The 25,825-nt window shown below is 40.3% G+C and overlaps 2 protein-coding genes across 2 annotated transcripts in view; one reads left to right on the forward strand and one right to left on the reverse strand.

The window, feature by feature from the left end:
* The window catches only part of copb2 (COPI coat complex subunit beta 2), a 37,749-nt gene extending 13,849 nt beyond the window's left edge, over window positions 1-23,900 (forward strand). Inside the window, exons 9-22 of the mRNA XM_073040915.1 lie at window positions 141-340; window positions 979-1,089; window positions 1,173-1,261; window positions 2,050-2,156; window positions 4,129-4,272; window positions 4,483-4,613; window positions 5,863-6,070; window positions 11,007-11,117; window positions 13,550-13,764; window positions 15,584-15,676; window positions 15,784-15,967; window positions 16,063-16,134; window positions 16,536-16,664; window positions 23,506-23,900. Coding sequence (XP_072897016.1) covers window positions 141-340; window positions 979-1,089; window positions 1,173-1,261; window positions 2,050-2,156; window positions 4,129-4,272; window positions 4,483-4,613; window positions 5,863-6,070; window positions 11,007-11,117; window positions 13,550-13,764; window positions 15,584-15,676; window positions 15,784-15,967; window positions 16,063-16,134; window positions 16,536-16,664; window positions 23,506-23,601 — 1,890 coding nt within the window. The 3' untranslated portion in view covers window positions 23,602-23,900. The remainder of the gene's footprint in view (window positions 1-140; window positions 341-978; window positions 1,090-1,172; window positions 1,262-2,049; window positions 2,157-4,128; window positions 4,273-4,482; window positions 4,614-5,862; window positions 6,071-11,006; window positions 11,118-13,549; window positions 13,765-15,583; window positions 15,677-15,783; window positions 15,968-16,062; window positions 16,135-16,535; window positions 16,665-23,505) is intronic.
* A 922-nt stretch (window positions 23,901-24,822) lies between these two features.
* The window catches only part of mrps22 (mitochondrial ribosomal protein S22), a 53,842-nt gene continuing 52,839 nt past the window's right edge, over window positions 24,823-25,825 (reverse strand). The window contains exon 8 of the mRNA XM_073040916.1: window positions 24,823-25,127. Coding sequence (XP_072897017.1) covers window positions 25,008-25,127 — 120 coding nt within the window. The 3' untranslated portion in view covers window positions 24,823-25,007. The remainder of the gene's footprint in view (window positions 25,128-25,825) is intronic.

Genomic DNA, 25,825 nt, shown 5'->3' on the forward strand with positions numbered 1-25,825 from the left:
CAGACAAATTACAAGTGTTAGAGTATTTGCATTTTAATTAAAAGGATTTTTTTTTACCATTTACTGCATACTCTGCTCTCTCATTGCTTTCAAATACAAAGGAAAAGGCTGACACTTAATATAATTTGCACAATTTTTAGCTTGGTCGTGAAGAGCCAGCAATGTCCATGGATGCCAGTGGTAAAATTATTTGGGCTAAGCATTCTGAAGTTCAACAGGCTAACCTTAAAGCAATGGGTGATGCTGAGATAAAAGATGGTGAAAGGCTACCTTTGGCTGTGAAAGATATGGGAAGCTGTGAAATCTATCCACAATCAATTCAACACAACCCCAATGGAAGGTATATCTTCAAAACGTTCCAGTTATATATAAAAAAAATTGACGTTGTAGAATTAAGTTGATTAAAACTACAGAGTCTCTTGTGTACTGTACTTTTGTGAACTGGAACATATCACAAGCATATGTTTAACTATTAGACGAATAAATAACTTACTGCCATTTTAACTTGTAGTTATTTCTTGGTTATAATTTATGTTAGTTGGATCTTCTGCTCACTTAGAACACACTTTTCCTAGTACACCATTAGAAGTTATGTAAAATAATCATATTTATTGTAAAGATTTTCTTGTTAACAGGAAAAATTAATATTTGTTATAACATTTGCTACCTTCCCTCCCTTTTATCAACAAAGGCAATTAAAACTGTTTCTCTTTCTAATGAAAGGGAATAATAGACTCACTGGTCTTTAGAAAAATGAGGGGGTGATCTTGTTGAAAGCTATTGAATATTGAAAGGCTTAGATAGAGTGAATGTGGAGAAGATGTTTTTCTTATAGATTTTATAGATGAGGTTGAGAGTTGTACCCTACCATTCCAAATACTTCAACCTTTGCACTGATATTTAATCTGTTGAGTATCTAAACTAAGTTTCTTAATGTAATATTTATGTTCATAAAGTAATTTAAGTTTTGGTATTTAGATTTGTTGTAGTCTGTGGGGATGGTGAATACATTATCTACACTGCAATGGCTTTGCGAAACAAGAGCTTTGGATCTGCACAGGAGTTTGTATGGGCACACGATTCTTCTGAGTAAGTAATATTCAAGGCAGAAGATTACTTCAACCTTTGATCAAAAGTGAACAAAGAACTAATGGATTTGCTTCCCTTTTCAGATATGCAATCAGGGAAAGCAACAGTGCGGTAAAGATTTTCAAGAATTTCAAAGAAAAAAAGTCATTTAAGCCTGATTTTGGAGCAGAAGGTAATCAGTTGATATATATCACTTGAGTGTTTTTAAGAGGATTGATTGACAGAATTTCTTGCTGAATTTAGAGAATTGTTCATTTAATTATGAGCATATCATGGAACTTTTCCCTGTTACCTCGAGAGCAAACAGTTTCTTTGTAAAGTACTTTATAACCTACTGTTGAGAATAACCTCATAGCATGAGAATGAGTAAATTATGTCATCACTTTAATCCAGAATATAAACCAAAGATTTAGCATTTTTCTCTGTGGAGTTTCAAATTGAAGATAAGTATTGGAAATTGGTATATGTTTTATAGTATATAGTCTGTAATGTGTTAGTGATTATAGTTGAATGTAAATAATTTTTCTTATGTACTTAAGGAAAAGTTGATCTCTGACCTGTATATAGGTTTTTAATGAGTAATGTGCTACTTGTTTATTATGTGACATCTTCAACTGAATTTATTCAAAACTGAAGTATATAACCCAATGATAGAAGAGATTTGTTTTGTATATGTGCTCTTGAGTTGTATGAAAGGGGAATGTGAATGCAGGTCATCTGATGAGGATTAAAAAGTAGATACAGTTGGGATGTATGTACGGTATGGGAGTTATAAGGGAGTGCAAGAAGCAAGCTGTAAACAGAAACTACCCCCTGATTTCTCAGTGATTTAGCCTGATGGGCTAAACATTTTTCAAATATATTTGCAAGCTCTTTGTCTTTATTGATATCCCATACTTTTATGAAATTAATTTCTAACTCTATAGAATATGGTAATTTCAAAGGTTCTCTTACTCATAGGTGTCTATGGTGGTTTCCTCCTGGGAGTTCGGTCAATGAATGGCCTAGCATTTTATGACTGGGATAGCACTGAACTCGTACGTAGAATTGAAATACAGCCCAAATATGTAAGTGACCTATCTAAATAATTTGGAACTATGATTAGCATCCAGTAAGAGAGAATGATCCCAATTAAGTGTGTTGTCTGGCTCCATGAACTTGTTGGGAATTTAAAAAGGGTATATTTCCTTTGGATTTGGAGCAACCTATTTAAAATGTGAATTTATTTTGAGGTAATGATAAAAGATGGTTGAATTGATCAGTTAATGTTTAGTTACAGCATAAAAGCCTTTACCAAGCTGATTTTTTGCTGAAGGTTTCTTAAATTGTACAACTTTGTTCAAAGTTGGAGCTTGTTGGGTACAGTTGCTTACATTTTTCAGTCGTGGTGCTGATGGAAGTTCAGGTGAAATGAATGGACTGGTCAGACACTTCTTACAAGAATATTTAAGTAATTTTCCATATATACAGTTGGTTTGAATATATACAATTTGAAGTTGGTTAACTCTTCTTCAATCTGTGCCAGTCACTCTTTAATTCAATTTAAAATTGTAAATCGTTTCTATTTGACAAAGGAGAGACTGTCTAAAATGTTTGCTAATGTTGACAGTCAGTGTGACAGATGTAAAACCGAGACAGCCACATTGACACATATGTTTTGGTCGTGTTCTGTATTGAAACATTTTTGGAAGTCTATTTTCTCTATAATTTCTAAAGTTCTAAAAATTAATTTACAACCTAATAAATTGACAGTTTTTTATTTGGTACCTCAATATATTCATGGTATTTCTCCATCAGACCAACATGTAATTGCATTTGTTACATTATTGGCCAGAAGGGCTGTTTTGTTGAAATGGAAAGATGCTTCTGGTCCTCCTTTGATACAATGGTTTTCTCAGGTGATGTTACATCTTAATTTGGAGAAAAGCAGAAGTCGAACTTTTGATCCTCGATTTGATTTTGTGAAAAGGTGGGGTTCATTCGCCTGCTACTATCATCTGATTTGAGTTAATTAATATGGTTTTCTTCCGATTTTTCTTTAAATGGATTTGAGTTGGCGGATTGATTTTTTTAAATGGAAGCTTGTATGATGTATAGCTCCGGGGTTGTACTCCCAATGGTTTTTTTTCCCCTCATTTTTTTCAGTTAGTAGGATTTTTTTTAGTTAGTAGGGGTTTTTTTTTCCTTTTTTCTTTCAAAAATAAAATTCTTAACACTTTATTTTTTCTTATTATTATTGATATATTGTTTAGCTTTGTTAATCAGTTATTTGCTAATTTAATTCTTTATTGTACATAATGACATACTGACTTAATGTATCTTTGTTAATTTTCAATAATAATTAATGAAAAGGATTTTAAATAAATAGAAATGAATGGACTGTCTTTAGAGTCGTGGCATGAATATCTGGAGTGACTTATGCATGCGTTGGAAATTGCAGTGCACGTGACAGGAATTGTGCTGCAGAAAGAAATTGAAATGAGATGAGTATTTTACTTGAGGGAAAGACTGGCTTTCAGCAGTGATGAATTTTTGTAAATAATCTGCATCTAACTGAAGTAGAGAAGTCAAATTTGTCCCAAGTCAAATGGCAATGACCTACTTACTGCTGGATCTGTATCAATACATTAAAAACATTCTGTAATTCCAGAGAGTGAGTGGTAATCCAGTGACATTTGCTTTATGTTTCATTGCCTTATTATTTGCTCTTCAATTTTTCATTGTTTCTTGAAAGAACTGATTAAAGGACAAAGGGTGCATTCCCTTCAACTAGTCTTAACTGGCTTATTCAATCCAGACAAGTAAGTGTTGGTCTGCTCATCTGGGGAACATGGTCAGTGCTAACCATGTTTTCATGTATCCATGCTTAGCTCTCAGAATCACTAGATAGTTAATAACAGGTAGAAATTCAAGACTGGTTTTCTCTTCCGTTGCAGAGGCATTAAGTATATTCAAAATAAAACTTCTGGTTATTATTTGTAGTAAGCTTGTAGTGATATTAATAATGTTGACATTGGTTAACAAAATATTTCTTTTCAGATATTCTGGTCAGATTCTGGTGAACTGGTTTGCATTGCCACAGAAGATTCCTTCTTCATTTTGAAATATCTTGCTGAAAAGGTGGCTACAGCGCAGGAAACACATGAAGGAGTTACAGAGGATGGTATAGAAGATGCCTTTGAGGCAAGTTTGGTAGCATTTAGTAGAACAAGTAGGAACTTGGTAAAGTGAAATCTGTTTGAATAGATTCTGTTCTCAGTTACAGGAGTCTGTAATTATATTGGATAAATCCTTGATGTTCTTGTTTATTTTTTAATTCTAGTTTAACACTGAAGAAGGTGTTCATAGTTAAGTTACTTGATTTGTATATATCTTTGGGCATTTCTTTTCTAGGTTCTTGGTGAAATTCAGGAAATCGTGAAGACAGGATTATGGGTTGGAGATTGTTTCATCTACACAAGCTCTGTGAATAGGCTTAATTACTATGTTGGTGGAGAGATTGTCACCATTGCCCATCTTGACAGGTGGGTTGCACAGTTTTAGGAAGATTGTATGGAATCAATATAAAAAGTCAAAATATTATATAGCAATTTTTGTAGAATACTTTTACTGGTTTGGAAAATACTCTAGAGTACAGAGGTGTTGCATACAAGTCCAGTCCTATTTTCACTAACAATTACTACCACTCTGAAGGCAGAGCAAGTAACTAAAACAATTAACTGAATGTCAACTTTAATTACAGGGGTTAAAGAGAATAAAAGTAGGAAAGAATTATTTTAACCTTGTAAGGTGCTGGTGAGACAGAACTTTGAGTAACATGTATAGATTTGATCTCCACACTTCAGGAAGGATACTTGTATTGGAGGCAGTGAAGATTACAACATCCACCAATTTCAGTCCCCAACCCCAGGGATCAGTACTAGACATAGATCAAGCTCACTCTAAGTATATTGTTTCTTGGGCAGGGAAATTAAAACTGCACTGCACACTACATAGTTGTTCTATTAAAGTCCTATGTGATTGCATTAGTTTTACTTTTTGATCTATATTCCTTTGTAACAAAAGTTAGTATATTGCTTATTTTCCTCTTTTGCTATACCAGTCTGTTATTTGTTAGGTTATCACTTTTCTAAATGACTCATCTCACCATGTGAAACTCCATGATTTCTTTAAAGGACATAATGAATTGATTTTTGAAGGTAATGGTTCTTGTGTGCATTGAATGGAAGTAGTCCCGATGAAATGGATGTCTCTTTCCTGAATACTGATGCCACTATCTCATGAATCAAATTTTCATTTTCCTTACCACTCAACATATTCAACATGCAAATTTTTATGCTAAAGCTAAGCTTCTCAAAGCAATCGGGATATCACCTTTAAAAGCTGCAGTTTATTTTGTCTTTGCTCTAAAAAGCTCTCATTCTTTCTGTGTCACTGATTTCCCTGTTTTGGTGCAAGCCCACTTTGATAAGGGCCTGTTCAGACTGTGTAGTGACATTATCTTTGTACCTTCAGTTTAGCAATGCAGAGAACAACCTCTCTTTGACAATGCCATCCCTTGTTATGTAGCTTTTTCATTTTCAATTTGAATGACCTCCAGTACTTCGGTATCATGCAGAATTCTCCCTAACCAATATGGGCATTAAGATCTTTGAATCAATTGAAAAATGCAAATAACTATAGAAAATTATTTACAAAATTCATAATACCCATGTTTTTTTCATTAAGAACTTAACTGACGCTATAATCCTATTATCAATTTTATCTTTTCAGGACTATGTATCTTCTGGGTTATATCCCAAAGGACAATCGATTGTACTTGGGTGACAAAGAGTTAAATATCGTCAGCTATTCACTGCTGGTCTCTGTCCTTGAGTACCAGACAGCAGTCATGAGAAGGGATTTTTCCATGGCTGACAAAGTTCTTCCCACTATTCCAAAGGAGCAGAGGACAAGAGTAGCACACTTCCTAGAGAAACAGGTAAGTTGGTACTATAGAAGTTGACCATGAACTCTGTAGATGCATTTTGTTTAGTGTCAGTTCTGAACAGAATGTTACACAGCTTTTTAGTATTGGAGTAGTTTATAACTGTGAGAATAAAGAAACTGAAATTAGCTTTTGCTGTGGCTGCTAATAATTCTTTATAAATCTTGTAGAATTTTTATTTGTGATGATGTTAGCTACTTTGTATTGAATGATTGGAGGCTTTGTGGCCTGAGTTTCCAAATAAAATCATTTCCAAATACTGTAGCGATGTGCTACACACAGCCCTGAAATAACGACACGCAGTCGGTAAGTCATTTCGAGACTAGTTTATTCAAACTTCACAGTGCTGGCATTTAAATCCCTAGCGCCCGCCCTCTCCGGGCGGAAATGACATCGAAGGTGCATTACCAAAGTCTCCCCCTGCGCGCTGGCTATTTGTGAGCCGGTTCGCCTGCGCAGAAAGTGGGTCGCCACATAACCCCCCACCGGAACCGGTGATACACCCCCCCAATGTCCACAGTCTGGATCAGCCTCTGTTTGGGAGGTCTGCCTCTGCGCCGCGGTGCCTGAACCTCGACCGGCTGCGCCGTCCACATGGGCTGGTTTGAGTCGGTCCACTGTGAAAACCTCCTCTTTCCCCCCAATGTCCAGAATGTACGTGGACCCGTTGTTGTTGATCACCTTGAATGGCCGCTGTAGCGGCGCCCGGTGTCCACTCCTTCGTACAAACACAAGCTTACAATTCTGCAGGTCTTTGGGTACATGGGTCGGGGTCCGTCCGTGCTGTGAAGTTGGTACGGGGGCCAGGTTGCCGAGCCTTTCGCGTAGCCTGTCCAGGACTGCTGTGGGTTCTTCCTCTTGCCCCCTTGGGGCTGGTATGAACTCTCCCGGTACGGCCAGGGGTGCGCCGTACACCAACTCGGCCGACGAGGCGTGCAGATCCTCTTTGGGCGCTGTACGAATTCCAAGCAGGACCCAGGGAAGCTCGTCCACCCAGATAGGTCCTCTCAGGCCAACTTCAAGTGACGGTGGAAGCGTTCCACCAGTCCGTTCGACTGTGGGTGGTAGGCAGTTGTGTGGTGCAGCTGCGTTCCCAACAGGCTGGAGGTGAACTGGGCACCTCTGTCGGAGGTAATGTGGACCGGTACCCCGAAGCATGCTACCCAGCTTGCGATCAGTGCTCGGGCGCAGGAATCGGCAGATGTGTCGGTGAGCGGGACCGCCTCTGGCACCGGTCTACCATCGTTAGGAGGTACCGCGCTCCTCGGGACACTGGTAGGGGGCCCACGACATCCACACGAATGTGGTTGAACCTCCGGTGGGTGGGTTCGAACTGCTGCGGCGGGGCTTTAGTGTGCCGCTGCACCTTGGCTGTTTGGCACTGCATGCACGTTCTGGTCCATTCACTGACCTGCTTGCGAAATCCGTGCCACGCGAACTTGCTGGAGACCAGCCGGACGGTTGTCCTGATAGATGGGTGCACCAAACCGTGTATGGAGTCGAAAACCCACCGCCTCCAGGCTGCCGGGATGATGGGGCGAGGTTGGCCAGTAGCCATGTTGCACAGGAGGGTCCTATCACCTGGGCCTACGAGAAAGTCCTGCAGCTGCAAACCCGAGATTGCAGTCCTGTAGCTGGGCATCTCGTCGTCTGCCTGCTGCGCCTCCGCCAGTGCTGCATAGTCCACTCCCAGGGACAGGGCCTGGACAGCTGGTCTGGAGAGTGCGTCCGCCACAACGTTGTCCTTCCCCGAGACATGCTGGATGTCCGTCGTGTACTCGGAGATGTAGGACAGATGTCGCTGCTGGCGAGCCGACCGGGGATCGGACACCTTCGTGAATGCGAAGGTCAACGGTTTGTGGTCCGTGAACGCGGCAAACGGCCTGCCTTCTAAGAAGTACCTGAAATGCCGGGTTGCCAGATACAGTGCCAACAGCTCCCGGTCGAAAGCACTGTACTTAAGTTCAGGTGGTCGTGGGTGCTTGCTGAAGTACGCCAGGGGTTGCCAGCGCCCCTCGATGAGCTGCTCCAGCACCCCACCGACTGCTGTGTCAGATGCGTCCACTGTGAGGGCGGTAGGAACGTCCGTTCTGGGGTGCACCAGCATCGCGGCATCTGCCAAGGCTTCCTTGGCTTTAACGAAAGTGGCCGCGGCCTCCTCGTCCCAAGTAATGTCCTTGCCTTTACCCGACATCAGGGTGTACAAAGGGCGCATGATATGGGCTGCTGAGGGGAGGAAACGGTGGTAGAAGTTCACCATACCAACGAACTCCTGCAGGCCTTTGACTGTGTTGGGCCGGGCAAAGTGGCGGATCGTGTCTACCTTGGCGGGCAGAGGTGTTGCCCCGTCTTTGGTAATCCTGTGGCCCAGGTAGTCGATGGTATCAAGACCGAACTGGCACTTGGCTGGGTTGATCGTGATCGTGAGGCTGAAATCACTCAAGCGGGAGTAGAGCTGGCGGAGGTGGGACAGATGCTCCTGACGGCAACTGCTGGCTATAAGGATGTCGTCCAAATAGATGAACGCAAAGTCCAGGTCGCATCCCACTGTGTCCATTAGCCGCTGGAACGTCTGTGTAGCATTCTTCAGGCCAAACGGCTTTCGGAGGAACTTGAACAGGCCGAACGGGGTGATGAGTGCTGTTTTGGGGATGTCTTCAGGGTGCACCGGGATTTGATGGTATCCCCGGACGAGGTCTACTTTGGAAAAGATTCTTGCCCTGTGTAGGTTTGCTGCAAAGTCTTGTATGTACGGCACAGGGTAGCGGTCTGGAGTGGTAGCCTCGTTCAGTCTGCGGTAGTTGCCGCATGGTCTCTAACCCCCGGCTGCTTTGGGCACCATGTGCAGGGGGGAGGCCCAAGGGGTGTCAGACCTCTGTACGATCCCCAATTCCTCCATCCTCTTGAACTCCTCCTTCGCCAGGCGGAGCTTCTCTGGGGGGAGCCTTCGTGAGCAGGCATGGAGGGGTGGTCCCTGGGTCGGAATGTGGTGCTGTACCCCATGTCTGGGCATGGCTGCCGTGAACTGCAGTGCCAGGATTCTGGTGAATTCGTTGTCCGACAGCGTGATGGTGTCCAGGTGTGGGACCGGCAACTTGGCTTCACCCAGGGAAAATGTCTGGAAAGTCTCGGCATGTATTAGTCTTTTCCCTTGCAAGTCGACCAGCAGGCTGTGACCACAGCGGCCAGTGTGAAGTCCCACGTGAACCAGCTGGAGCCGAACTGCAGCTGCACTGTGTGGGTGCCGTAGATCCGTATCGTGCTGCCGTTTGCGGCCCTCAGGGTGGGTCCTGGCTTCCTGTTGCGGGTGTTGTACCCCGTCGGGGGCAAGACGCTGATCTCCGCTCCGGTGTCGACCAAGAAGCGGCGTCCCGACTGTTTGTCCCAGACGTACAAGAGGCTGTCCTGGTGGCTGCCGCCATAGTCATTAGCGGCAGCTGGCCCTTGCAGGGCGGGCGACAACGTCGGGCTTTTGTGCCCCACCACTGGTGGTAGAAACACCACTGTTCACTGGCCTCCTCACTCCTGCCTCTGGGTTGTGTGCGCCCCCATGCCGGGCCTGGTCTGGTCTGCTGTTGGGCACGTGGCCTGGTAATCTGACCGATGGACGCCACGCTCTCCCTCTTGGCTTTCCACAGTACGTCTGTCCAGGCCGCCACCTTCCGGGGGTCACTGAAATCTGCATCGGGCAGCAGCAGATGTATGTCCTTGGGCAGTTGCTCCAGGAACACTTGCTCGAACATGAGGCATGGCTTGTGGCCGTCAGCCAGGGACAGCATCTCGTTCATCAATGCTGATGGCAGTCTGTCTCCCAAACCGTCCAGGTGAAGCAGGTGGGCACCCCGCTCACGCCGTGAGAGGCCAAAGGTCCCAATGAGCAGCGCTTTGAATGCTTCATATTTGCCTTCTTCCGGGGGCGACTGTATGAAATCCGCAACCTGGGCGGCCGTCTCCTGGTCAAGGGCACTCACCACGTTGTAGTAACGCGTGGAATCAGAGGATATCTGCCGAATCTGGAACTGGGCTTCTGCTTGGCTAAACCACACGCGTGGTTGCAGCGTCCAGAAAGTCAGCAGTTTTAGCGAAACTGCGTGAACAGATGAAGAGTCGGCCATCTTTGGTCCAAATCCCGTTCCGACCGTCGGGGTCACCAATGTAGCGATGTGCTACACACAGCGCTGAAATAACGACACGCAGTCGGTAAGTCGTTTGGAGACTAGTTTATTCAAACTTCGCAGTGCTGGCATTTAAATCCCTAGCGCCCACCCTCGCTGGGTGGAAATGGCATCAGAGGTGCATTACCAAAGTCTCCCCCAGCGCGCTGGCTATTTGTGAGCTGGTTCACCTGCGCAGAAAGTGGGTCGCCACAATACTATAAATTCAAGCTCATGTCACTGATTGTTCCAATCAATGGTTGGTGGGTCCATTTGATACCCTAGCAAGAAATCAAACAGTCAAGAATGAATGGGAAAGCTGCTTTGTATTCATCCAGTTTGTGTAAAGTAGTTTGTGATTTGGAAATCTAGATATCCAAGATGGAGAATCACAAGAATTCATATTTTGATATTTGTATATACATCACTGAACTCAGACAATTTCATTTTCAAAGTAGTTAGCCTTGTGAATCAATTTGCAATATTTTCTTCTGCTGAAGGTGCATAAGTACAAGTTTGTTTTCCCTTTTAGGCAATAATAACTATTTATTAATGCCCAGATAAATTGGTATTTAAGATCCAGAGAATATAAAATAATGTATCGGTATTTTCTACCATAGGAAGAATGAAACCTCCTCTGAACAGGAGTAAGACTGATAGAAAATACATTGCTACAATAACAATTCAAGCTGAATTTTTTTTATAGTGGACAGGTTTGAAAATGAGAATGCGTTTCTCACAAGAATTTTCAACTTGCTGTCTTTCCTTATACACAGGGTTTCAAATCACAGGCTCTTGCTGTATCCACTGATCCAGAACACCGCTTTGAACTGGCACTGCAGCTGGGTGAACTGAAGATCGCCTATCAATTAGCTGTAGAAGCGGAGGTAATTAATGTCCTGTTGCTTCAATACCCATTGGCACTAGTGTTTGAAGCCATATTGCATTATTGAATTCAGTTAGAATATATGCTTTTTATGTTTAATTACATCACGCTGAGTTAAATTATAATACATTAATTATTAAAAGCTTTTGAAGTGGGTTAGTACAATATTTGATGATAGGTGGTTCTGGTTCTGAAAGGAGGATATCAGTGGACTTGGTCAAGACAGAAATGGAAGTCAGTTTGCAGAATTAAGCTGTTACATTTGGGGATGATAAATCATATGTACATTGGACTTCATTTTTATATATAGCAAAATCGTTGGTGACACAGTGGCTCATGAGTAAATCACTCAGAGGAAACCCATGTATTCAGAGGGAGAAATTGCAAATTCCACATGGAGAACACCGAAGGTCAGGACTGAATTTAAGTTGCTTAAGAGGTATGTTTAGTGTTGTCTGTGTGGAATTTGCATTTTCTCCCTATGAATAATTGGATTTCTTTTGGGTGCTCTGATTTCCATCCAAATTCATGGATTGCTTGCTTAATTGGCCACGTAAATCACCCCTAATGTGTGGGCAAAGGTTGATGGCTATGTGGGAGAATAAAATAGGATTAGCGTAAATGAGCACTTGATAGTTGGTGTGAACTTACTGGGCTGAAAGCCATGTTTCAGTACTTTATAACCATGATTTTATTACTCTAATCTCAAAGTAGACACATATTTTTAACCAATTATTTTCATGTTGTCACTTCTTAAATTCTCTAATTCCTCTGTCACTTTTTATTTAAAGTGGAGATTTTGTAGAGTTTTGTCTTGGTTTCTGTTGGTAAGTTCACCTCAGCTCATTAGCTGTAATTGTAAATCTATGTATGAGAACCTTGATGTAACATTCAGTGGTGTATAAAATCAATCTCATTAACCCTTACTTTGCGATGGGAAATATTTATCCAGTTACTCAGTCTCTGTGGAGAAGCCGGGCAATATTTCAGATGCAAGTCAAACTTTATCACAGAGTAATGGAATTTTAAAAGCAAATAGAATAAAGTAGTGGTCGCCAACCTTTTAAACCCCAAGATCCCCTACTTCAGCCTTGAAAGGCAAGATCGACCTACTAAATCGTGTTTAGGCACACGCATGCACACCAGGCAGAAGGGACCGGAAGTGGAGCCCCGCAGCCCCAGAAGCAGTCTCTCTTTGCACGCAGCTTTCCGTAGCAGGAAAGTTGCTATGTTACCATTATCTTAATTAGTATTACTTACTTTTATAATGCTCGCATTACAACACCTTTAATCCTATGTTTCATTATTTAATTATTATTAAATCATCATTATTATTAAATCATTATTTAATTTTATTTCAACACGAAAAATAAATGAATAAAAATTGACCGTTGCACTCAGTGTGATGACTGGGGCTGAATACTTTCTGCTAGTTCCCTGAAATTTGGCTCATAACTACTGACAGCCAGTCTGAGACAGTCTGTGAGTTGTCTATCAGTAAGATAGCTCCTGTACTTAGATTTAATAATTTTCATACGTTGCAGCACAGCGCCCTCGCAAACCTCCTGACAGACTGAGTATTTGCATGGACAGTTTCCTTTGTTAGACTGAATGTTGAATCTGCCTCGTTTTTCAGGTGTTTTGTATTGGTAAACTGTTACTGAGACACTAGTATAAGTTTCAGTGGTACACAAGCTAATGACACCACTGTTTTTGTTTCCCAGTTCTTTTACATGTGGGGAATGTTTGAATTTAAAGGGGGCAGAGTGTTGTAATGTGAGCATTATAAAGATAGGTTGATGCCGATTGGGATAATGGTGATGTAGCGGTGCTCCCGCTGCGGGGAGCTGTTTCTGGGGAGAGGTTGTTTCCGGGTTGTGGGGTTTTGCTTCCAGTCTTTTCTGCCCAGTGCGCAATTTTCTTTTTTTTTCAGTATCTACTGAGAAAGTCTCAAAAATCGACTGGTCGATAACAATCGACTAGTTGGCAGCCACTAGAATAAAGGAAAGCTGCAGTCAGATAAGGAAAATTTGACAAGTAACATGGTGCTTAACCATAAATCAAAGAGATGGTAAAAAGACTTAATAGGTATTAACATGAGAAAGTTCAAAAAGAATCACAACCAGAATTAGTTAAAAACGGTGCACCGAAAATAGGTGAATGCTTATGACAGGGATTGTGATTAAGATTTAGAAATGGGAACATAAACAAAGTAACATGGCCTTAGAAACTGGGAATTACAAAAAAAAATCATTAACAAGTTGGCATTTCTGAAAGGGCAGTATTCCAGCTGTGAATACAGGTTTCAGACAGCAACCCCATGTAAAAATGTAAATTTCAGGTATGATTTCAAGCCTGACTTTGCATGTTTCTGAAACTGTAAAATTTCGCCATTTTATCTTTCATGCAAAATGTCCCATTTTATCTCTACAGTCAGAACAGAAATGGAAGCAATTGGCCGAGCTTGCAATTAGCAAGTGTCAGTTTGCCCTTGCCCAGGAATGTCTGCATCATGCTCAGGATTATGGTGGATTGCTGCTGCTGGCCACTGCTTCTGGCAATGCTCCGATGTTTAACAAACTAGCAGAAGTAGTTGAAAAAGATGGCAAAAACAATGTGGCCTTTATGACCTACTTCATGCAAGGAAAGTAAGTACTCTGGTTATTGGCCTTAATTAACTTTTTATTTTATGTCAAGTGAAATGATAAGCAGCAACTATTGATTTCCATAACTGTATGCAGTAATGTGCAAAGTCTTAGGCACATGTAAAAAAATTCTGTAAAGCGAAGATGCTTTCAAAAATAATGAAGTTTCTAGTTATTGAAAAATTTGCTATGAAGACCAGTAAACAGTTTTTAAAAAATCACACCCTTTGCCTTTAAAACTGCATCAGTTCTCTTAGGTATACTGTCTTGCAGTTTATCTGATAGGTTGTTTCAAACATCTTGGAGAACTTGCCACATTTCTTCTGCCGACTTCAGCTATCTTGCTTGCTTCTGTCTCTCCAGGTAACCCCACACAGCCTGGATGATGTTGAGATCAGGACTCTATGGAGGCCATAACCATCTGAAACCATATAAAAAATCTAGGGTGCCCAAGTCTTTTGCACAGTACTGTAGATCTAATGCTTCCTTTATCTGGATGCTCCTATCACAAATACTCCTGTATGTCCTCATCACCATCTGAAATTCTGCCAACAGTGTCATCAGAAAATTTATAGATGATGTTTGAGCTGTGCCTAGCCACACAGTTGTGGGAGTAGAGAGAGTAGAGGAGTGAGCTAAGCATACATCCTTGAGGTGTGCCAGTGTTAATTGTCAGTGAGGAAGAGCTGTTATTTGTAACCCGCGCTATCTGTAGTCTCCCAGTAAGTCAAGAATCCAGGTGCAAAAGGGAGGTACAAAGGTCCAGGTTTTGTTCTTAGTTTACTGAAAGGAAAATTTGCGTAAAGGACCCAAGTCCTTTAGAAGGGTCTCGGCCTGAAATGTCAATAATTTCCTCCTCTTCATTTACTCTGCCTGACCTGATTTCCTCCAGCATTCTGTGTGTATTTTGCACTGGATTTCCAGCATTTGCAGACTTTCTAGTATTTGTGATTTACTACCTAAGTTTATAATTTTAATGAACAATTTGGTGTTTTTAGTTTTAATTAATTTTAACTGTTTTTAACTCTATGGCATATTAACAAATCAGTTACTTGGGCCTTTGACATATGAATTATCGAAAGCTCTCTGGGAGATGCTGGAGGCAGTGTCTCAGGATCATTACCAGAGGATTGATTGCTCATGCATCTCACTCCATATGCGGGACACCTTCAAAACCAAAGCTTAGTTTGTTGGGGCTGTTGGGCTACAGAATTTTACTGCTGCTAATCTGGTCCAGTGTATCCAGTTTTTTGAACTGAAGAAATGGGAAATGATTAGTGTATAAAAGGACAACTATAATTTTAATAAGAACACTACCATTCTGTATTACTTTAGAATGGCTTGGATAAAATATATTTCTCATGAATGCCCTCAGAAATAGTTTAGATTGTAAATCTTGCCCTCTTGATATATTAAAAAAAGATTGTATTTTTGCTTTTGTGTAAATCCTTAACCAGGATGAGCTGCAATGCTCCTTCCCACCACTGTGCTCAATCACACATTTTCAGATCTCTGCTTTAAGCTACTCTCATCCAGGCCCTTATCTGATGTCAATATATCGCAAATGAGCAGTTCACTTGGTAACAAAAGTGTGAATGATTTTCCCCTCCTGTGTTGCCTTCTTCCAGACCCCTCCTCCTGTTTATAGTGTAGGCTATTAACTTGTAGCTTCTCTCAAGTGAACTAACTCACTATAGTCTATAGGGAATTTATGCATTTAATTTAAAAAAATATATATTTGATTTAAAGTTTAATTGATTAACATTTTAAAGTATATTTAGGTATTCTGTATAAACTCCTAACTATATCCTAATCTACTTAGGCTTGACAGTTGTTTGGAATTGCTGATAAAAACAGGACGCCTTCCAGAAGCTGCCTTTTTCTCTAGAACTTATCTGCCCTGTCAGGTTTCCAGGTATGGTATAACTCTTTTATATCATAGTGTAATACGTGTTTATGCACAAAAGTACACAATAAATGCACATAGGTTCTATTCTGATGTTGATTTTCCCTTTTTTTAAGAGTTGTGAAACTGTGGAAGGAGAGTCTCTCTAAACTAAACCAAAAAGCTGCCGAATCGCTTGCTGACCCCACAGAGTATGAGAACTTATTCCCAGGCCTGAAGGAAGCATTTGTGGCTGAGCAGTATTTGAAAGAAACCAGCAACACTAAACACAGACCTGCTCGGGATTACCCCCTTGTCACTGTAAATAAGAACAGTCTCTTACATTTTAGAAGTGCTGAGAATTTGAATTTGTAAACTGGCTAGTGTTAATCTTTTCAATTATTTTTGTTCATCAGCCAAATGAAGAAAGGAACGTTATGGAAGAATCAAAAGGCTTTGTGTCATCTCAGCATGGAACATCAGCAGAGGTAGCTGGATCTTAAATACTTGGGATGGAAACTAATGTAAATCAGTGTAAAATCAAAACTTCTAAAACTGGCCATGATTTTGAAAATGTATGAGGTTGGAAAGTAAAGTCTGTAATCCTGACCCTGCAGGTGTAAGTGGCTTAGTACATGCCTTGAACCACTAAAGGACTCTTCATAAGGCAAATATAGCAAACTCAGTGAGGGTCTCTGGTGGCAGAAGCTGAGCCTTGCAAGATATGTCCAGAAAAATTAAATAAGATACATATTTGGAGCATTGTGTTCTAAAATAGTTTCCTGTTTTATGTTAAAATAGTTATCTAAAGTAGTTTCATTTATACAAAATTACTTGCGAGTGATTTTATTACAATATCTCCACTTGATATAAATCTGTGATGTTACAGAAATCTTCTAGTGAAGATGAAGCAGTACCAGAAAAGTCCACAGTAATATCAGAAACAAAAGCAGTATTGGAATCTTCATCTGTTTCTGTACCAGTTTCAGCTGACTCAATGGACCTTCAAACTAAAAAGGTAATAAGCTGGAATATTCCATGTACACATCTCATTTCAACTATTCCTTGGATAAATAAATAAAAAATGACTAGATTAGCTAGTGCTTGATTTGGTGATTGCACTTGGTGAGAATATTCCAAACATAAATGGCTAACAGTGGAGGTGGTGCAGTCAATATAGCTGTATTGATTTTTCAGGAAAGGATTTGATGTGCACTTTGATAAGTGGAATCAAAGGCAGATTATTAGCTACATGGACAGTGACCGCAAATGAGTGAAGCACAGAAGTGATTTGCATGTTTTTGTGCATAAATCATAAAAAGTTACTCAGCAAGTCCATCAAGAAGTATGGCATGTTGATCTTTATTGTAAAGTTTAGAAATAGAAAAGTTTGTTACAATTGTATGGGATCTAAGTAAGGCCTCTCTGGATGACTGTTTCGGTCCTCTTACCGTGAAATGAATAAAATTAACATTACATCAGTCCAGAGTAGATTTACAAGGGTAAAGTCTGGGATGAATGGATTGTACTCTCAATGAACCCGATAGGATGAGGTAACTTAAAGTAAAGCAGCCCTTAGAAGGCAGTGATCATAATGTAGAATTCACCCTGCAGTTTGAGAGGGAAAGCTAAAGTCAGGTGTATCAGTTGGAGTAAAGGGAATTACACAGGCATCAGAGAGAAGCTGGCCAAAGCTGATTGGAAGGGGACTGTATTAGGGGTGACGGCAGAACAGCAATTCAGAAGGCGCAGGATAAATACATACCAGAGATGTAGTATTCTAAAAGGAGGATTATGCAATCATGACTGACAAGAAGTCAAAGACAGCATAAAAGCAGAAGAGTGGGTATATAATATAGCAAAAATTGGGAAGTTAGAGGACTGGGAATTTTCTTAAAAAAAATATAGGGCAACTACAAAAAGTCATCAGTAGCAAGAAAATGTAATATGAAGGTGAAGTAGCCAATAATATAAAGGTATACCAGAAGTTTTTTCAAATGCTTAAAGAGTAAAAGTGAGGCGAGAGTGGATATTGGACTGCTGGAAAATGATGTTGCAGAGGGAGTAATGGGGAATAAAGCAATGGTGGACGAAGTGAAGAAGTATTTTGTGTCTTCACTGTGGAAGACACTAGCAATATGCCAGAAATTTGAGAATGTCAGGAAGCAAAAGTGAATGTAGTTGTTAATACTAAGGAAAAAGTGCTTGGGAAGCTGGAAGTTCTTGAGGTAGATAAGTTATCTGGACCAGGAGGACTATATCCCACGGTTCTGAAAGAGGAAGCTGAAGAGATTGTGGAGACATTAGTAATGATCTTATAAGAATCTCTAGATTCTAGCATGGTTCCGGAGGAATGTAAAATTGCAAATGTCACTCCACTCTTTAAGAAGGGTAGGAACAGAAAAAGAGGAAACTAGCAGGCCGTGGCTATGGTAGTTGGAAAGATGAGATTTCGGGGTACGGCGATACATGATAAAATAGGCTAAAGTCAGCATGGTTTCTAAAGGGGAAATCTTGCAGGACACATCTATTGGAATTCTTCAAGGAACTGACAGGCAGGATAGACAAAGGAGAGTTATTGGACGTTGTTAACTTGGATTTTAAGAATGCCTGTGACAAGGTACTACACATGAGGTTCCAAAAAAAAAGCAAAGAGCAGGAATAAAGAGGGATATTTCTGGTTGGCTGCCAGTAACTAATGGTATTCCGCAGAGTTCTGTTTTAGAACCACTTTTCATGTTCTGTGTCAGTGATTTGGATGATGGAATTGCAGACTTTGTGCCCAAGTTTGCAGATGATATGAAGATAGTTGGAGGGGCAGGTAGTGTTGACGAAGCGGGGCATCTGCAGAAAGACTTGGATTAGGAGAGTGGGCAAAGAAGTGGTAGATGGAATATAGTTTAGTTAAGTGTATGATCATGCACTTTGGTAGAAGGAATAAGGGTGTAGACTATTTTTTAAATGGGGAGAAAATTCAAAAATCAAAAGTGTGAAAGAATAATTTGCAGGTGAGTCAGTGGTGAGGAAGGCAGATGCAATGTTAGCATTCCTTTCGAGGACTGGAATGTAAAAGCATGGATGTAATAATGTTTTTTTTTTAAGGCATTGGTCAGACCGTACTTGGAAATTGTAAGCAGCTTTAGGCCCCTTACCTAATAAAAGATGTGCTGGCATTGAGTGATGTCAGAGGAGGTTCACAAGAATGATCCCAGGAATGAAAGGGTTAACATCTGAGCATTTGATGGCTCTGGGCCTGTATTTGCTTGAGTTTAGAACAGGGGTGGGGGGGCATATCTCATTGAAATGTACCAAATATTTAAAAAACCTAGATAGAGTGGATTTAGAAAGGGTGTTTCTGACGAGGACCAGAGGACACAGCCTCCAAATAAAGGGACGTCCATTTAGAAGAAAGGTGAAGAGGAATTTTTTTTTTAGCCAGAGGGTGGTGAATCTCTGGAAATTGTTGCCATAAACGGCTGTGGAGAACAGGTCATCAGCTGTGTTTAAAGCGGTTGATAGTTGATAGTTTCTTCATTAGTCATGGTGTCAAAGGTTACAGGCATAAGTTGGGAGTATGAGGTTGAGAGGGGTAATAAACCAGCCATGACGGAGCAGGTTCAATGGGACGAATGGCCTAATTCTGCTCTTATGTATTGTAGGAAAGGCAGATAAGTTCAGGTAATGGATACATCAGTGAAACTTGGTTGCAGGAGGGACAGGACTGGTAGCTCAATATCCTAGGGTTCTGTTGTTTTAGACACGACAGGGAGGGCTGGCGATACTAGTCAGGGAAATGTCATGGCACTGTTCTGTCAGGACAGACTGGAAAACTCATCTAGGGAGGCTTTATGGGTGAAACTGAGGAATAAGAAAAGTATGGCCATGTTAACAGTACTATATTACAGACCATTCAACCGACTGCAGGACTTAGAGGAACAAATTTGTAGAGAGATTGCAGGCTGTTGCAAGAAACATAGTTGTTATAGTAGGTGATTTTAACTTTCCGTACTATAAAAGACCAGATGGGATAGAGTTCTTTAAATGTGCTCAGGAAAGTTTCCTTAATCAGCACATCAGAGTTCCAGAGAGAATGTGCAATACTTGATCTCCTATTAGGGAATGAGACAGGGCAGGTGACAGAAATTTGTGTAGGGGTACACTTTGCATCTAGTGATCATAATGCCATTAGTTTCAAAGTAAATATGGGAAAGGATAGATCTGGTCCTCTGGTAGAGATTCTAAATTGCAGAAAAGGCCAATTTTGATTGTATAAGTTAAGGATCTAGCAATTGTGGATTGGGGCAGGCTAGTTTTCTGGCAAAGGTGTACTTGGTAAGTGGGAGGCCTTCAAATGTGAAATTTTGGGAGTACAAAGCTTGTACTTGCCTGTCAGAATAAAAGGTGAAGAAAACAAGTTTGGGAAGCATTGGTTTTCAAGAGATATTGAGGGGAAAAAAGGTGTATAGCAGGTAGGAACAAATGAGGTACTTATGGGATTTAAGAAATGCAAGAACACAAAAAGAAACCAGGAGGGCTAAAAGAAGGCATAAGGTTGTCCTCGCAGACAATGTGACGGAGAATCCTAAGAGATTCTACAGATATGAATTGCAAGGGACAAAATTGGTCCTCTGGAAGATCAGAATGCATGAATCCAGAAGAGATGGGAAGATCTTAAATGGATTGTTTGCATCTATGTTTACTCGGGAGACGGACACAAGAGTCTATAGAAATGAGGCAAAGTGGTATCAACTTTATGGACTCAGCACAGATTATAGACGAGGAAATATTTGTTCTCGAGGCAAAGTAGCATGGATAGATCTCCAGGGCCTGACAAGGTGATCCCTTGAACCCTGTGGGAGGCCTGCGCAGTAATTGTAGGGGCCTTAATGGAGATGTTTAAGTCATCCCTAGCAACAGGTGAGGTACCGGAGGATGAGAGGCTAGCTAATATTCCACTGTTTAAGAAGGTCTCTAAAAGTAAATCAGGATATTATAGGCTGGTGAGCCTGATATTAGTAGTGGGAAAGTTATTGGAAGCTATTCTAAGGGACCGGATATGAGTATTTGGATAGGTAGGGACTGATTAGGGATAGTCAGCATGGCTTTGTGCGTGGTAGGTTGCTTCTAACCAATCTTAGGAGTTTTTCAGGAAGCTTCCAGGAATGTTGATTAAGATAAGGCAGTGGATATTGTCTACATAGATTTGACGAGTGCAAGGTGTTGCACTTTAATAGGACCAACCAGGGTAGGCCTTACACAGTGAATGGTAGGGCACTGAGGGGTGCAGTAGAACAAAGGGATCTGGGAAGACATTTGGAGTATTGTATACAGTTATGGTCACCTGGCAAAGATGTAAATAAGGTTCAAAGAGTTCAGAGAAAATTTACAAGGCTGTTGCTGGGACTGGAGGACCCGAGTTAATAAGGAAAGATTGAATAGGTTAGGACTTTAATGCTAGGAATGTAGAAGATTGAGGGGAGATTTGATAGAGATATACAATATTATGAGGGTATAGCAGGGTAAATGCAAGCAGGTTTTTTTTTACTGCACTTGGGTGGGACTACAACTAGACATGTTAACTCTGAAAGGTGAAAAATTGAAGGGAGAATGTGAGGGAAAACTTCTTCAGTCAGAGATTTGTGAGTGTGGAATGAGCTGCCAGTGCAGGTCATGCATGTGAGCTTAATTTGAATATTTAAGAGAAGTTTGGATAGGTACGTAGATGACAGGGGTATGGAGGGCTGTAGTCCTGGTGCATGTTGATACGACTGGGCTGCTTAAGTGGTTCAGCATGACCATATTGAACAGTGGAGCAAGCTTGAGGTGCATGATGGCCTATTCTTGTTCGTGAGTATGCTATATACTATAGATCAAAGTTAAATTGTATGTGTAAAGACATTGGTAATTGTGTATGTTATGCCTAGTTATATGCTGACAGCCTGATGAATTGGGAAGATGCTTTTTAGCACAGAGAAGTGAAGGTTCATAGCAGTGCAGAAAGGCTAATGATTACACCAAAAAAATTAACAAAAATTAATGCATCTGCTTTGTACAAAGACCTAGCTAGACCTTGTTTGGGATACCTATCCAGTTTTAGAGCATTTGTACGTTGGGTAGAAAGCCATAAAGAATGTAGATAAATGGCACTAGATAAGTATTTTTAAAGTCATTTAGATAGTATAAGGAGTTGGGCCTTTATTTTTCTAGAGGTAATCTTCAGTGCATATTGATTTAAGTGTATAAAGAAATTAGACTCACTCTGTTAAGAAGGGTACTTTAACTGGCATGTTACTTGAGCATAAACTAGATTAAATATTGACAAATTGAATAAATCACTGGCACTTAGTATTGAGTGTAGACTTATTGCTGAATCCCAAAAGGAGCTTAATACAGTACAGAATGTGAGTAAAATAGATACGTCTGTTTATAAGTCTTTGGGAATGTGCCTCTCATTCTGCTTTCCTTTAAACTTGATTCCCTCAGTGTAGAATTCTGTTAAATCAACCTCAAGAGATTGGACTAGTGAATCGGAAATATTAGATGTGATTGTGAGTTACGTCAGCCATCCTAAAATATGATTGAAAATTTGGAATAAATTTCAATTGATTATTGCCTTACTGAAATTTTATTGTCCATACAAAAGAAATAGAAAAGGAAAGTTAAGAACATTTGAGTGGTAAGTCATTGAAAAAGATTCCAAGGAACAATATTAATCTGGACCTGTAAAGGCAAGGACTGATCAGCGTTTGCATGGCTTTAGAGTGACTTCTTGTATGACCAATTTAGTTGAATATTTTGAAGCAGTAGCAAAATGCATTGAAGACAGCGTAGTTGACATACATTACATGCAGAGTTAACAGCAATGTCTCTGTAAGGTGAAACTCATCTTAAAAAAAAAATCTATAGGACTCGGCAAATTAGAAGCAAATTTGTCTTGGTAAGGGGCAGATGGATCTGAAGGGTTGGTTTTTAAGTGTAAAACCTATGAGTCATGGTGTATCACAGCAATTGGTGCTTGGATCCTTACTGTTGTATACATTGTTTGTATTTGAACATAGGCATGGTTAGTAAGTTGCAGATGACACAAAAATCGGGTATAATAGAGTAATCTTTGGCTGACAACATTGAGAAGATGGGCAGAACAAAGATAAATCTTAATTGAGGTGTTGTATTTTGTGAACACAAAGGCTAAGACATAAGTAAAGAATAAACCCTAGGGACTATTGAGGAAAAGAGACCTCACTACACATCCAAGATTCCCTCATTGAGGATAAGGTGACGAACAAAGCAAATGACATTTTTGTCTTCATTAATTGACATGTAAAATTATAAACGTGGGTTTGGCCAAAATATTCTGGAGTACGAAAAGGAGATTTGCCAGGCTGAAGCCTGGTGTGGAGCATTTCAGTATTAAGATAAACTTAATCAGCTGCACTAGTCTTCCCTGGAACTGAGGCCAAAAAAGATACAAAATTTAAGCATAGAGTAGATAGTAGGAAATGTTTCCCCGTAGCAGAGGTCTATAAAGTCAGAGGTTTAATATCTGATTAAAGGGACATGCTTAAATTTAATAATGTTAGCAACTGCTAACCTCTATTGAAGTTAGTGATTTTTTTTCGGTTGAATCAAAGTACTACAGTGTTACCACAACTTAGTGTTCTGCCAATAGAATTCTTAAAAGTGTAATTGGCAAAAAGCCATGCACACACTTGAGGCCTCAATGCCTCTCACTGAAATACTTATACTAGTTTCTACAGACCTGATTTATGCAAGCCATGTCTTTGCCTGTTGTCTATGATTCCTTATGTAAATGTGAGCACAAAATATTGTATTTGTTGATTATATTCTCTTATTTTCAGTCTCTTACTGAGCTAGAAGATGATTTGGATAACTTGGAGCTGGATGACATTGATACTTCTGATGTTAACTTGGATGAAGACTTCCTGGATGATTAAGTTGAAAAGTAATTATTTAAACCTGACCAAATTTCTATTAATGAATGCCTATCATTGCTTATAAAGAAATCTGCTAATTAAACTTTGGACAATTCTAGAATTATAAAAGCTAATTTGGCAGCAAGGTGACATTCCTAAATGCTTGTCCCACACAATAGGTGGTGCTGTTAGACCAGTTTAAAATCATAAAAAGTACCATGGTTGCCACATACCTTGTAAAGTAGTGGAGTTTCATAACTGAATAGAAATGTTCATACTGTTGTGTTGTATTAACTCCAAATAAAACATGTTTTTTATGACTCTTGTACATTTGTAATTGTTCTTTTACAGTGGAATATTTTTCTTCATTCCAAAAAATTGAGATGGTTTTCAATATAGACTTATTAATTCTACTCTCATGAAAGGTGTTCAGCTTAAAGGAGTCTTCGGAGAAAAAGCCTGTGGAAGCACTTTAATATTGATGATTTATTTTGTATTTCAGAAAAGGCTAACCAAATTTGATGAAAAAGTCTTTTGGTAAATTGTCCACCTTCACAGTTTATCAAAAGCTTCTGAAATGTCAGTAAGGACTATTCGTTCTTTTTCCAAGATAAGAAAAGCTGTTAAATTCAGATGGTGGTTGAGGCATCTGAAGTTGTGGTGTTCGCCAAGCAGGATAATTAGCTTGCATGCATTTCATCACCAGTCGAGGTGACATCCTTAGTGCACAGTTTCTCTCTGGGAGAAACACCAACAAGCAGGCACAAGAATTTTTAGAATTGTGGTTCTCTACTGATAACTCCGTAAACAAACATTAAAATAGACGCCATCTACGAATCCCTAAGAGCCAAAAGAATTCAAAGGTCAACTGGATGGGTAGCCTATATGGACACGAGCACCGCCAGTGAGAAGCACCAACAACTGTGCACTGAGGATGGCACCTCGACTGCTGATAAAGCATCTCCAAGCTAACTGCCAAGTTCATCAAGCTCCACAACATCAAAAATTGTTGGGACTGTTTCACAGCATTTATACGTTCAAGTTGTTCCACCCTACATTCAAACATTTCATAGCAACTACTGAAAGAATTTCAATAGCAATTTATAGAATAAGCAGTTCAACTGCAAAACCAACATTGAGCTTTAAAACAACAATGTTTTTATGACCTGGGTCAGTATACCCATTGACAGCAAAGCTTACCCACACTCCAACTGCAATAAAGAGGGGACTGGAGGCAGCAAATAACAGTTAAATATTTAATAAATCACATCCCAAAATAGAAAACATTGAATTTTCTATGAAGATAACGTCTGTACAGATTAGCCACAATCAATGCATTTTCCAAAAGCAAGTGAATGGAAAGTAAATTTTTTTCATCAATTGTTTTCACCAGGATCCAAACCAGAAAGTGTTGGATTGATTTAACATCAGTTTTGTTCTTCGCTCCTATGGAGATCCTGATCACTAGAGCTGCTGAGCGTTTCTTGATAAACTTGCAAAGCTAATTCAATATAGCCTCCCTTCTTAGAATCAGTATTGGAAAATACCTAGAAATAGAAATGTATTATGTTTTAATGTTCCAACTTTGTTTACATAATAACTAGCAAAAATCAGAGATCAACTTTGAGATTTTGCATTAATAATTGTTTCAAAAGAACGAGACAAATCTCTAAGACAACAATTATTTCAATTCAAACTACTGCATTGGAACCTCAAGTCTCTGCTACTGAATTCTGGAATTGAATGACTTTACAGTTTCAATTCCCTGGCCCTGACCGCCTTATCTTCACCATGGACATTCAGTCCTTTTCCACTTATGCTCCCAGCAAGAAAGCCTCAAAGCTTTCTGCTGCTTTCTTGACAAAAGAAACAGCCAGTGCCCTTCTACCACTACCACCCTCCGTCTGGCAGAACTGGTCCTCAGCTTCTCCCACTTTTTCCAAATGCCAGGGGCAGCTGTTAGCACTTGCATGGGCCCAGCTATGCCTGCCTCTTTGCTGGCAACGTAGACCAGTCCAGGTTCAAAGCCCTCCTCAGTTCTACTCAACTCTTACTCCGCTATATTCACAACTGCATTGGGGCTGCTTCATACAGCCATGACGAACTTGCCAATTTTATCAACTTTGCCTCTAACTTCCCTGCTTTTAAATTTATTTGGTCCATCTCCGAACCCTGCCTCACTTTTCTCAATCTCTGGAGACAAACTGTCAACCAACATCCTTTATAAACCTACTGATTCCCATGG

Source organism: Hemitrygon akajei, chromosome 3 (genome assembly GCF_048418815.1).
Source record: "Hemitrygon akajei chromosome 3, sHemAka1.3, whole genome shotgun sequence".
NCBI lineage: Eukaryota > Metazoa > Chordata > Chondrichthyes > Myliobatiformes > Dasyatidae > Hemitrygon > Hemitrygon akajei.